The sequence below is a fragment of the Brassica napus genome, chromosome C1 (genome assembly GCF_020379485.1).
Source record: "Brassica napus cultivar Da-Ae chromosome C1, Da-Ae, whole genome shotgun sequence".
Taxonomy (NCBI): Eukaryota; Viridiplantae; Streptophyta; class Magnoliopsida; order Brassicales; family Brassicaceae; genus Brassica; species Brassica napus.
Window position 1 is genome coordinate 40,221,971 of NC_063444.1, and position 14,531 is coordinate 40,236,501.

At 40.3% G+C, this 14,531-nt stretch overlaps 2 protein-coding genes across 2 annotated transcripts; both read right to left on the reverse strand.

Moving 5' to 3' along the window:
• Positions 1-8,011: 8,011 nt before the first annotated feature.
• Positions 8,012-8,938, reverse strand: LOC111206231 (cytochrome P450 705A22-like). The gene is made up of 2 exons (XM_022702671.2): positions 8,696-8,938; positions 8,012-8,626 (listed from the first exon to the last, which is right to left on the reverse strand). The coding sequence occupies exons 1-2, from the start codon at positions 8,936-8,938 to the stop codon at positions 8,012-8,014; spliced, it is 858 nt and encodes a 285-aa protein (XP_022558392.2).
• A 4,654-nt stretch (positions 8,939-13,592) lies between these two features.
• On the reverse strand, positions 13,593-14,165 carry LOC125580024 (cytochrome P450 705A22-like). Its single transcript, XM_048743959.1, has one exon. The coding sequence runs from the start codon at positions 14,163-14,165 to the stop codon at positions 13,593-13,595; it is 573 nt and encodes a 190-aa protein (XP_048599916.1).
• Positions 14,166-14,531: the final 366 nt, after the last annotated feature.

Here is a 14,531-nt window from a genome sequence, read left to right on the forward strand (position 1 = left end):
AAAAACCACGTAGGATGAAATCGTCGTAAATATAACGTAATACAACGAGGAAATAACGACGAAACCAAAAAATAAATATGGGGTTTGGAATATATGAAGTAGAAAATAAGGAATATGGGGTTTGGGGTTGGGGTTTCGGGTTTCGGGTTTCGGGTTTCAAGTTTGGGGTTTGGGGTTTCGGGTTTTGGGGTTCCGGGTTTTGGATTTCGGGTTTCGGGTTTCGGGTTTTTGGTTTCGAGTTTGGGGTTTCGGGTTTAGGTGTTCGGGGTTTGGGGTTTCGGGTTTTGGATTTCGGGTTTCGGGTTTCGGGTTTCGGGTTTCGGGTTCTAGGGATTTAACCATAACACTCGTTAAAAATAACGACGAAACTTAAAATTAAATATGGGGTTTGGAATATATGAAGTAGAAAATTAAAGATGAGGGTTTGGGTTTCGGGTTTCGGGTTTGGGGGTTGGGGTTTGGGGTTTCGGGTATGGGGTTTCGGGTTTCGGGTTTGGGTTTCAGGTTTCGGATTCTAGGGATTTAAACATAACACTCGTTAATTCCACGTAAGCTTAAATCGTCGTAAAGTCCTCGTATTCCAACGAGTAAATAACGACGAAGGACTCGTTAATTCCACGTAGGACTAAATCGTCGTAAATACCACGTAGGATGAATTCGTCGTAAAAACCACGTAGGATGAAATCGTCGTAAATATAACGTAATACAACGAGGAAATAACGACGAAACCTAAAAATAAATATGGGGTTTGGAATATATGAAGTAGAAAATAAGGAATATGGGGTTTGGGGTTTGGGGTTTCGGGTTTCGGGTTTGGGGTTTCGGGTTTTGGGGTTCCGGGTTTTGGATTTCGGGTTTCGGGTTTCGGGTTTTTGGTTTCGGGTTTGGGGTTTCGGGTTTAGGTGTTTGGGGTTTCGGGTTTCGGGTTTTGGATTTCGGGTTTCGGGTTTCGGGTTTCGAGTTCTAGGGATTTAACCATAACACTCGTTAAAAATAACGACGAAACTTAAAATTAAATATGGGGTTTGGAATATATGAAGTAGAAAATTAAAGATGGGGGTTTGGGTTTCGGGTTTCGGGTTTGGGGGTTGGGGTTTGGGGTTTCGGGTATGGGGTTTCGGGTTTCGGGTTTGGGTTTTGGGTTTCGGGTTTTGGGTTTCGGATTCTAGGGATTTAAACATAACACTCGTTAATTCCACGTAAGCACAAATCGTCGTAAAGTCCTCGTAGGATGAAATCGTCGTAACTACCACGTAAAATGATTTAAACAAAACACTCGTTAATTCCACGTAAGCAGAAATCGTCGTAAAGACCACGTAAACGGATTTATACATAAACCCGTTAATTCCACGTAAGTACAAATCGTCGTAAAAATCTCGTAGTGTACAAACTTGAAAAAAAAAAGGAAAATGAGAGAAATACCAGATTAACATGTGGCAAGACTTCCAGCAATTATAATACGTAAGTCTCGCCCACATGAATTCTAATATCTTCTCCTTTTCCTATTTTTTTCAAATATTTATAATTTGAATAGGATTTTTTTGAGGATTGTGATTTGAGATAAGGTGTGATTTGGGAGTTTGTGTGTGGTTTGAGAGTGAGAGTTGTGGGTATATTTATAGGAAAGCAAGCCTCGTTAATTCCTCGTAAGGTAAATCGTCGTTAATACCTCGTATAAAAAAACACGGGCCTTTGTGATTCCTCGCAATTTCCTCGTAAAAAAAAAGACGGGCCTTTGTAACTGCTCGCTATTTCGTCGTAAACTTACGAGGAATTTGCGACGATATGTAATCTTATATATACTCCCGAGCGCTCACTCTTTCTTTCCTCTCTACTTCCTCTCTACTTCCTCTCCATTTCGTAGCAATGGTTAGCCTCTCTGATTCCTCTCTAATTTGGTTAGTGTATGATAGATTAGGTGGTTAGTATAGGGAATTTAGATAGGTTTGCGGATTTTATGTTGTTTAGTGTTGATTATGTGGATAATGTTGGGAAATATATTGTTGATGTTAATTTTAAAAATTTCATTTTTTTTTCAGGTTCGAAAAGGAAGACTTACTGCCCATTACAGAGAGATCTTCGGTGAGCCGGGTAGTCGTTTAGACCCGGCCTCTTCTTCCGCTCCCAGTTCTTCGGGCCAGGAGACTGTCCCCGAGACTCAGTACACTCAGAGAGTCTCTGGGTCTACTTTTTCTACTGCACCATCGGCTCCTCATGTGCCTCCTCCGATGCCTCCTCCTGTGCCTCCTCCGATGGCACCTCCGATGGCCGCCGATATTCATCCTGATTTGATGGTGCCTCCGAGTGCTCCTTACTCGCAGTACACTGTAGAGGACATTCTCAGTCTGCCAGGCAGAGAAGGTTTACCAGTCATCGACCCAGACCGACCGGACGGAACTTTGTGGTATGTTGCATTAATTTTTTTTTAATTCGTTTAAATTTCTTTTATAACATTAAAAAATAATTTATATTTTAAATTTGTATTTTCCAGGTGGGGGGTTGACGGATGTCTTGCATCGGACGTAACCGACACGATCAAGGGTTACTTCTCCATGCCACATCCAAACTGGAGTAAGACGCCTCACTACGTCAGAAAGACGTGGTTCAAAATTTACGCTGTAAGTTTCTATTAATTAATTATATATACTTTAATTTTTTCATGATTTATATATATACTTTCTAAAAAACTAATTGTTAATTTATTTTTCCAACAGCAAAAATATACTTGGGCCTTGGGGATCACTGAGAGGGTGAGGAAGAAGTTTAACGCGAAGGCGAAAGTTCGCTTGTTGGACACGGTCTCCAACTGGAAGGGTGACTGGATCGTGAAGGGGTATGAGCGTGGCAAACCCGCTGAGCTCACCACGGATGTGTGGGATGGCCTCATCCGTTATTGGCGCCTTCCTGATTCCATTAGAATCGCCCAGGCTTGCTCTAACTCCCGTAACACGGTCGATGAGCACGGGAACGGGCCGATGCTTCACACTACGGGCCAAAAACCCCACGCCGGTGTCCGTTTGGAAATGGTAATTAAATATTTTATTAAATTATTTTTTTAATATATATATTAATTTATTCTAACTTTCTTAACTGTTTTTTAGGCCAAAGAGACGGGACATCTCCCTTCTCTTATGGAACTTTACGAGAGGACCCACAAGAACAAGTCGGGCGTATTTGTAGATGGCAAGTCCGAGCAAATCTACAACGACGTAGTTGCTCGGGTTGAAGACCGCCAGACTCAGCTGACCCAGCAGTCTACCGACGGATTACCCGTCACCTTATCCACACTTGACGTGGATAAGATTTACGAGGAGGTAAATTTTCAAAAAAATTAATTTTTTATTATTCATTTAATTTAACCTTAAATTTTTACTTACAATATTTATTTTTTGTTTTTAAGGTTGTCCCTAAAAAAAAGGGACGGACGTTGGGTATTGGTTCCGTCAACGATGTTCCGAGAGCGACATCGTCTTATGGTCAGCGACGGGATGATGAAGTCACTGAGCTGCGTAGAGAGTCCGCTCAGCTGCGTAACGAGTTGACCGCGACAAAATCTCGTATGGGTGGAGTCGAGGGTTTCTTGGACGTTATTGCGGCCACAAATCCGGAATGGGAGTCCATGTTGAGGAACATGCGACAACAACATCCCATTCAAGGCGAGTCATCCGACGTACATAACGAGGCGGATGTTACGAGGAGGAGTGATGAATTCTACCGGGCGATGAACGACCCTTAGTTTTTTTTTTGGTTGTTGTATTATATAAATTCAAAACTTATTTATATATAAAATATTTTCATTTTGATTTATTTTTATTTTAAATTTTAATTTATTATTAAATTAAATAATTTTCATTATTTTTTAATTATATTTTTAAATTCTGTAAAAATAATAAAAACGAAGTAAATTCGTAGCTAATGTACGACCTCTTTACGTGGAAACCTTACGAGGAAATGACGAGAAACAATTAACGACTATTTTACGAGGAAACATTTGCGAGGAAATAACGAGGAAAAGTTTACGAGTATTTTACGAGGAAATCGTTTCGTGGTTGTTACGTGTATTTTGCGAGGAAACTCTTTCAAAGTATTTACGTGTAGGTTACGAGGAACTCATTTCGAGGTATTTACGAGGAATTGTAGCGACGTCTTTGCGTGGAATATTGACGTGGTCTTTACGACGAATCGCCCTACTTCGTCTTTACGACGAAATATATTCCTCGCTAAGTTACGACGAATTAGCGAGGAAATATGTGTTACGACGGACGAGTAACGAGCAAACGCGCTTCCTCGCTATTTCGTCGTAAAGCCTCTTTTACGACGAAATAACGAGGAAAACCGCCCTCGTTAAGGTGATGTTTTCTTGTAGTGGCGGAAGAAGACGAAACGAGACGGCGAGGAAGTCACGGCCCAGCACCGACGGGGACGACCAGAGTTTGTCTTCGACGAGAGTTTTTCTCCGACGAGAGCTTCTCTCCGACAAGAGCTTGTCAACTTCCTCTACATCACATGGAACAACGAGAACAAAGATCTAAGTCGGAGATGGAGGAAAATCACAGTTAACCAGAGGTTCAACGAGTGGGTTCTGATGGAGGAGAAACTTGAAGATCAAAAAAATAAACAAGCAAAAATGTTTACTCGGCAATGCTACAGAGATAAATGTCGTTAGTTGTTCGTCGGAAAAGAAGAAGACTGTGGCGGAGTAAGGTTGTTTTGGTTGGTCGGAGGAAAGTATAAAGTACGAACTTTACAGGAAGAAGATGAATTAAAGTGGAGGAGAGAGTCAAACAAATATTAGAAATAAAAAATAGACAAAAACCAAAAGAATGAACTAGACTTCGTTGTAGTTACACTTAGTTAGAAAAAAGTACCTCAAGAGCAAGAAGTGCTCTACAATGTAATAAAAAGTCATAAAGTGACTTAAAGTATAAATCACTCTATATCAATGTGTATGAATCATTTTTTTGTGTACGCTTATTGTAATAATATATGTTTCCTATGTACATGAAAAAATTACACAAATGTTAATATCCACATGTACAACGATACATGTGCACACCACTCAACTTGGGAAATGTGATTCACATGTACACAGTGAAATAAATAAAATTTCACCGAAACTATTTCTTGTATTTTTGGCTGCAAAAATGATAAATTCAAAACTGCAATTTTAAAAGTCATTTGTTGTGTACATTATACCATGTACACAAATACTTCATTATCCACATGTACAATGACTCACATGTACACTAATTAACTTGTACATTAATATACGGATATCAGATAATTTTACTATTCTTAAGTGCATAAAAATTAAACATGTAAACCTTCCAACCTAGAGCAGTACCAATTTACAAAAATATATACACATATCCATTAAGTTAATACACGGATATCAGATAATTTCACATAATGTTTCAAGTGTACACATATCGTTGAGTACACGTGTACAACTCGTAGAAATGGTACACATGTACAACTCGTAGAAATGGTTTTTAATGTTTCAAGTGTACACATATCGTAGACACAAGCTGGGAGGACATGATTTATACATATGTGCGATAGCCTGTCTAAAAGCATTGTCTAGGACTGTGAATTAGCCTAAATAAAAACCTCATAATGTATGTTGTAAAGCTTTACATAAGTGCATAAATGTTATATAATAATTTTTATTCACTTTGTAGCTCAGTCTCTTTCCGGAATAAGGTGTACACATGATTTTGTATACACATGGATAATGTGAAACTGCATGGTACACTAATTCATTTGTACATTGTACATTGCATACATGTAAACAATTACAAAGTTTTAAAAAATGAATAAAAGAAACAAAAATGTAACTTTTAATGCATTTGATGTGTACATTATGCTATGTACACAATGTTTTTACTATCGAGATGTACAATGATTTATATGTACACTAATTAACTTGTACAATAATACATGGACACTGGATAATTTTTGTACATAAATTTGTGAGTTTCATTATTTGTATGGTCCAAAAGATACAAAAGTTGAATCTAAAGTGCACATTTCGAAGTTTTTGGTTAATTCAAGGGATTTATATGAAACTCTGGAAGTTTTGAGGCAACAAAAAACATTTAAAATTACAAGGACTAGAGGTGCAAATTAGTGAAACTTGATCTCAAGGTTCAACAATGGCGATCTCAATCGGATGCAATGACGGCTTCGCTTTATCGTCTACCAGAGGTCATGGAAAGAGGGATAAGATCACAGCAAAGACATAGGATATGGCACGACGTTGAAGCTTCCCACCGGACTAGAGACACTGCAGAAGCGAAACTCCGTGGAGAAGAAACGATATTGCAACAGTGGAGCTTGTCTTGGCTGTGAATTGCGGTGGAGAGCTTGTCGACTTACATTAATCTCGGCGTCTATGGTCCATAACGGTGAATCAGCCATTGTGACCTGAGTTTGTGAATCAAAGTTCGAAATCAAAGTTCCTCTTGTATCTGGTTGATTTCTCGTCGGAAGATGTCGAATCCTCTGATTTTTTTCATCGTATTGGATAAGCCGATAGATCTCCGTCGTTGACATTTATACACTACCATTTTACTATCATCAAAAATATAGCTTGACTTATCTCTAAAGATACGTCAAATAATAGAGACAATGAATTAACAAGTTTTCTTGAAATAAAATTCTGAAGCAACATATTTCATTTTACAAAAATAATAGAGAACTTAGAAGGAAGAACCAAAGAAGACGAAGAAAATACACAAATGGACCTACTTTATTTTGTCTTCTTATTAAAAAGTAGATAATAAATTTAGTTAATTTAATGCACACTTACTTACAAAGTTATTTAGTTAGTTTGTAACTAGAACTTAAACTTTGGTTAAGAAAACTACTTTGGTAGAAAGAAGTGCTCTATGATGTAATAATAAACTAGAAAAGTGTATCTTAGTGTAAATGTTTCTTATTATAATCGGTAGTTTTAAAACCTCTACTATCGCTTTACTAAATGGTCTTGTCTTCCAGAAAATAAATAAAAGACTTAAGGGCATGATTAACCCCGGTTTCTTAGCCGGGGTTCTTAACTCATTATTTGATACTTTTTTTTTTTTACATTTTTCGGCTAAGAAACAGCTTTTATATCTCTCTTTTATTTAAGAGACGGTTCATAACTTTTCTTAGTTAAAATCTAAGAAAAGCTAAGAACCGTCTCTTAACCGAAGCTAAGAACCCAGTTAAGAGACTGGGTTTAATCATAGTAAGAGGCCTACAATAAACATGCTCTTAAACCATGATTAACCCAGTCTCTTAACTGGAATTTTTAGCTTCGGCTAAGAGACGTTTTTTAGCTTTTCTTAGATTTTAACTAAAAAAAACCTAAGAACCGTCTCTTAAATAAGAGATATAAGAGCCGTCTCTTAGCCGAAAAGTGTAAAAAAAAAGTCAAATCATGGGTTAAGAACCCCGACTAAGAGACCGTGGTTAATCAGAGCATGTTTAATGGAGGTTCTTAGGGTAGGTTCTTAGCGGAATATAAGAACCCGTCTCTTAACTTTTAACTAAAAAAGCTAAGAACCGGTTCTTAAGAGCATGTTTAATGGGGGTTCTTAGGGTAGGTTCTTAGCGGAATATAAGAACCCGTCTCTTAACTTTTAACTAAAAAAGCTAAGAACCAGTTCTTAAATTTAAGAACCGGTTCTTAAAGCTAAGAACCGGTTCTTAAAGATAAGAACCGGTTCTTAGTTTTTTTAGTTAAAAATTAAGAGACATGTACTTATATTCCGCTAAGAACCTCACCCTAAGAACCCCCAACATGCTCTTATGTCCTTAGTTTAAGCATTTCACCGTTAAGGCTGCCCTTACTTTTTCTTGCCATATCAATTTTGTTTATCTCATTATTAGACTTCCAAATACAACAGACGTAGAGACAAATGTTATGGTCTTATGGAATGTCTTGGAAGAAGATCCACTGATACATATGATAGCAAACTTTTACATGTTCTTGACTGGAGTCTCATGAGCTGAGAACCTAGAGATTTCAAGTAAAAGAAAAAGCTTGTGGTCTAGCAACCGGAACACACTTGAGCGGATGCACCATGCTTAGGTTCATTCCTTCAAAAGACTCTTCCATATTGACCTTACCTCCTTCGATTTTCCATTCAAAGCATTGCACCATCACTCCTACCGCGGTTCCTACAAATATTTGAGATAGATTTCCTCCAGGACATCCTCTCCTTCCGCTGCCAAAAAGAAGGTACTTAAATGCTAGCTCTTTCTCGTCTTCTTTAGGACTTAGAAACCTCTCAGGCTTAAACTCGTCAGGATCTTCCCAAGAATCAGGATCCCTCATCACAGCATAAGCATTAATAACAAGCGTTGTCTTCTCTGGTATGTAGTACCCTTTGATCTCACATCTTTCTTGGAACGTCCTTACCAGGAGAGGGCCAGGCGGGTGTAGTCTTAACCCTTCCTTAACCACCGCTTGCAAGTAAGGAAGGTTTGGTAAATCTGTTTCTTGAATCAACCTTGAACTCCCTACAGCGGAATCGATTTCCTCTCTCAGCCTCTCAAGAACATTAGGATTATTAATGATCTCAGCCATTGTCCACTGAGCAGTTTGGACAGAGGTATCAGTGGCTCCAACAAAAAGCTCCTGAAATGAGAAGATTTAGAACTATTATATGGATCCTCAAATGAAATTGATATAATGAATAACATTTACCACAAAAAATGCTTTGATTTGATTCATAGTGATCTTATACTCTGCCTCTTCGTCTGGATAAGCTGCCAACAACACGTCCATCATATCCTTATCTTGTTGCTTCTCGTCTAGTTTCTCTGTGTGCTCCACAATAATCCTCTCTAGCAGCTCATCAAGTCTGTCGGAAACACTCATTATCTCCTTCTTGAACAACGGGATTCGAAGTTTCTTGAGCGGTCTCCGCAGCAAAGCTGCTAGGAACATCTTCTTTGTCAAGGCATATGATGATAAGATATAGAAACATATATATTCCCTCTCTGTAATTACGCTACATTAAGTCCTGTATATTTGCTTACCATGTATGTAGGTAGAGCTCTCTGTATAAAGCCAGACATGTAACGATACTATTAAGTATCTAATAATACAAACTCAATATGGTATCAGAGCAATACCTAGGTTAACACCTCTTTTATTTTTATTTTTATTTTTTTTCTCTATAGCCGTCATCTCTTCTTCTATCGTCTTCTTCTTCTCACGATCTATTTCTTATCACCATAAACAATGAGTTCTGAAGCTACAGCTGAGAGAACATCAGTTTTTAATGCTCAAAACCCAGAAAATACTCTGCTTTCTGTCAATATGACGAGTGTTACAAAACTTTCCAATGAGAATTATCTCATGTGGAGTCGCCAAGTCCGTGCTTTGCTTGAAGGCCATGAACTTCACCAGTTCATCGACTCCACCAGTGATGCCCCACCCGCAACAGTCATGAATGAAGGTGTCGCAGTCCCAAATCCAGCCTTCGCTCCTTGGCGTAGACAAGATCGCCTGCTGTATTCTGCTCTCATCGGTTCGATCTCTCTCAACGTTCAACCGGTTGTTACCAGTGCCACCACCTCTAAAGAAGTTTGGGATCTCCTTGCTGCAACATTCGGTAATCCAACACGAGGTCATCTTCGTCAACTCCGGCTGAAGATTCGAGCATGTGTTAAAGGCACACAAACAATCAGTGAGTATCTTCGTGGCATCAAGACCAAATCAGATGAACTTGCGCAACTTGGAGCACCAATAGATCAGGAAGACCTTACTGAACAGATCCTAGCTGGACTTGGTGAAGATTATAAACCTGAAGTTGATGCTGTCAATGCTAGAGATCGCCCCATCTCCTTTCAAGAACTTCATGAACGGCTGTTGAATCGGGAAGCCATCATACTCACCACTCAGTCTACTACTCCTCTTCCCATCGTAGCCAATGCTACAGACACTCGTCCACGATCTCAACACCAGAATCATAACCGCAATCAGCCACAACGCAACACCACCAACAATAACCGTCAGCAGCAGCGCTTCTCAAAGCCTTACTTGGGTCGTTGCCAAGCATGTGGGGTACAAGGGCACAGTGCTAGGTACTGCCCTGAATTTCGTATTGTCAAAGGAAGTGCTCCAGCACCACAGTGGTCACAATCATCTACGCCACAATCACAGTGGTTAGCAGCACCAACAAACTCCCACTGGCAGCCTCGTGCAAACCCAGCAATGATGTCCGACAACTCTACTTGGCTCTTGGATTCTGGCGCGTCACATCACATGACATCTGACCTAGCCAATCTCTCTCTGCACAATCCATACAGTGGAGGTGATGATGTCCTTTTAGGCGATGGTTCAGGCCTTCACATATCTCATTCTGGTTCTTCTTCTCTACCATCTTATACTAAACCTTTCTTCCTTAATCAAGTTTTATGTGTTCCATCGCTAGATAAGAATTTGATATCTGTTTTTCAATTGTGCAAAACTAATGGTGTTGCTGTTACATTTACCCCTACATACTTCCAGGTGAGAGATTTGCAAACGGGGGCTCTTCGTCTGGAAGGCAAGCCTAAAGCTGGCACTTACGAATGGCCAAAACTTCATACTTCGCAATCTCCTTCTCTTTCATTTGCTTCAGTTCTTAAAACTACTATGACGGATTGGCACTCACGTTTGGGTCATCCTGCGTTTTCTATTCTTCAAAAAGTTATTTCTCAATTTGATTTACCAATTTCTTCAAATGTTTTGCTTGCTCACCCTTGCAATGCTTGCTCTATTAATAAAATGCACAAGTTACCTTTTGCAAATTCTACTTTACAAACCTCTCATCCTCTCCATGTTGTTTTCTCGGATGTCTGGACTTCTCCGATACTTTCTCTAGACGGTTTTAAATACTACGTTATTTTTGTTGATCATTTCACTCGATACACTTGGTTGTACCCTTTAAAAAGAAAATCTGATGTTTTTGAAGTTTTTAGAAGGTTCAAAGTTTTGGTCGAAAATTAATTTCGTCAAAAGCTTCGAACTCTTTATACGGACAATGGGGGCGAGTACATTGGTCTTGCTTCCTTCTTATCGTCCAATGGCATTTCTCATATGACCAGTCCGCCTCATACGCCCGAGCATAACGGTGTTGCAGAACGTAAACATCGACATATTGTCGAAACGGGCCTCGCCCTATTATCTCATGCATCTATGCCTCGGACGTACTGGCCATTTGCCTTTGCGGCTGCTGTCTATCTAATAAATAGGATGCCCTCTCAACCATTGCATTTTCAAAACCCCTATCAGTCTTTACACTGTCAACCACCGAATTTTCAAAAGCTTCGTATTTTTGGATGTTTGTGTTTTCCGTGGCTCAAGCCTTATACATCTCACAAATTAGATGCTCGATCAAAACCATGTGTATTCTTAGGCTATTCCATTACTCAAAGTGCTTATTTCTGCCTAGATAGAGAAACATCTCGAGTCTACACATCAAGGCATGTAGTTTTTCATGAATCTGTTTTCCCATTTGCAACACCAACTTCTGCTATGTCTCACAAAACCACTAATGAACTGGATCCTCCAGTGTCTACTTTTCCTGTTGTCTCTGTTGTTCCTCTTGCAGGTACCACGCCTCCAGCACCACCAGCACCATCTGATTCATCGCTACAACATCAGACAGCTCCAGAACCACCACATCAGCCAGTTCTGCAACAACAGCAAGCACCACCACCAAACGTTGCTGGAATGCCCACTGCCACGACTTCAACAGAGACCACAATACCTCCTGCTGCCACAAACCTTCCTTCTCTGGAACAACAACAAGCCACCGATCAAATAAGACAGCCTGCACCACCACTGACAACTCAAGTGCTCCCACCACGGCGCACAAGCAATAGAACTCCCAAGCCGATTCAAAAACTCAATCTCCATACTGAAGTGTCTCCATCACCACCTACAACAATTCCCACTTCAGTAGCAGAAGCTCTCAAAAACCCATATTGGCGCAAAGCCATGATCGATGAAATTAATTCTCAGCTTCAAAACCGTACTTGGGATCTTGTTAACTGTCCTGATATTACCAATGTTGTTGGTTGCAGGTGGGTGTTTACAATAAAAAGACGGGCTGATGGTACCATAGAACGCTACAAGGCTCGACTAGTTGCGAAAGGATATAATCAACGTCCCGGCATTGACTATAATGACACATTCAGTCCGGTGGTTAAACCAGCAACTATTCGTCTTGTTCTCAGCACAGCAGTAACCCGTAACTGGTCTTTAAAACAGCTCGATGTCACCACAGCCTTTCTTCAAGGACGTCTCGATGATGAAGTATATATGATGCAGCCAACTGGGTTCCAGGATAAAGACAATCCAACAGCTGTCTGCAAGTTACGCAAGGCCATCTATGGTCTTAAACAAGCACCTCGTGCCTGGTACAATGAGCTACGCACATTTCTCCTTGAATCTGGTTTTAAGAACTCTTTGGCAGATGCATCTCTCTTCATCTTCAACAACGGTGGCATCCTCCTATACATGCTCGTATACGTCGATGATATCATCATCACTGGCAACAGCCAACAACACATAACACGGTTTATCGCTTCTTTATCTCATCGCTTTTCATTAAAAGACTTGGGTGATCTTACATATTTTCTTGGTATTGAATGCACTCGTACTGCTTCTGGACTCCATCTTACTCAAGAACGTTATATTGCAGATCTCCTTCATCGCACAAACATGAAGAATGCGAAATCAGTAGCAACGCCACTCTGTTCCACGTCTAATCTGACACTTCTCACAGGCACTCCTCTAGATGACGCCAGCGAATATAGATCAGTCGTGGGCAGTTTGCAATATCTTTCCTTAACGAGGCCGGAAATCTCATTCTCGGTGAACAAAATGTCTCAGTTCATGCACCGGCCTACAAATGAACATTGGACGGCAGTGAAACGGATCCTGCGCTATCTCTCTGGCACACAAAACCGAGGTGTCTTCTTCCACGCCAACAACACTTCAACTCTTCATGCCTTCACTGATGCGGATTGGGCTGGAAATAAGGACGACTACACCTCCACAGGAGCTTACATTGTTTACGTGGGACGACATCCAGTGGCATGGTCTTCAAAGAAACAAACGGGGTGGCTCGCTCTTCCACTGAAGCTGAATATCGGTCTCTTGCAAACACCGCAGCTGAAGTTTCCTGGACCATAGCCTTACTCATGGAGCTCGGGATCACAGTTTCCACAACACCAATCATCTACTGCGATAATATAGGTGCCAACTACCTTGCTGCAAATCCGGTATTCCATTCTCGTATGAAACATATCGCACTTGATTATCATTTTGTTCGCGTACATTCAAAGTGGCACACTGCGCGTCTCTCATATCAACACAGCTGATCAACTAGTTGATGCCCTTACTAAGCCACTACCTCGTGCTCGCTTTGACAGTCTCTCTATCAAGATCGGCCTCCACTGACGCCCGTCCGTCTTGAGGGGGCGTGATAAGATATAGAAACATATATATTCCCTCTCTGTAATTACGCTACATTAAGTCCTGTATATTTGCTTACCATGTATGTAGGTAGAGCTCTCTGTATAAAGCCAGACATGTAACGATACTATTAAGTATCTAATAATACAAACTCAATATATGATTCTCCCACCAAGCCCCTAACCTTCTCCGCCTCACCGTTCTCCTCTGAAAAACTCCTTCCCATGCTCATTCTGCACAATGTGTTGTTTATGAGCTTCATCGCTTCTTTACTGATCTCAACGCTCTCATTCTTCCTTGCCTTCTCGAGAAGACTTCTGCAAAATCGCTGAATCTCTTCAGCACGGATACCTAGTGACCTCTCGACTGATTGTGGTCTGAGCAACTTGGTGGCGATGAGCTTCTTCATGAACTTCCAGTAATCTCCATAGGGAGCATTGACGATGCCATAAGATCCAAACACGAGCGACTCATCGATGGCAGCAAGAGCGCGAGTGGAGACGTTCACGTCGTGGGACTTGAAGATCTCGTAGGCCACAGAGGCAGAGGAGACGAGAATGATGGGGGCATTGAAGATCCGGATGAGGAGGAGAGGTCTATACTTGGTGGAGAGTTTCTGAAGAGACTTGTGGGTTGTAGTAGATAGGAGAAGGTGAAGATGGCCGATGATAGGAAGAGACGGGGGGGCTCGGAGGCAGATCATATCCTGGTGAGTCTTTTGGTTTCCTGAAGAACAGAGAGTAGCAGAGTAGTGAGATCAAGCAGAGGAGGGTCAGGATGAAGCAGTTCTGGAAGTCAATGAAGACCATAGCTGCCATTGTTTCCCAAACATTAAAGAGGTAGATGAGACATAATCAAGAATCATTGAATAATATAGGGTCCCAATAATGGACAGCTAGCACCTTGTTTTAAAAATAAACTAGAGCTTAACCGGCACATCCGTGCATATATTATTTTTATTTTATAAATATATAATTAATGTATAATTTTAATATAAAATTTTTAAATATATTATTTATAATTTATTGTTATACATAATGTAATTCTATAATTTTATTGTTTATGTTTT

Excerpts from the sequence above, each read along its gene's own strand:
- LOC111206231 (XM_022702671.2), bottom strand. The coding sequence starts at position 8,938 with ATGTTCCTAGCAGCTTTGCTGCGGAGACCGCTCAAGAAACTTCGAATC. Across the intron at positions 8,627-8,695 it reads AAATCAAAGCATTTTTTGTG|GAGCTTTTTGTTGGAGCCAC; the intron begins GTAAATGTTATT and ends TTCTCATTTCAG.
- LOC125580024 (XM_048743959.1), bottom strand. The coding sequence starts at position 14,165 with ATGATCTGCCTCCGAGCCCCCCCGTCTCTTCCTATCATCGGCCATCTT.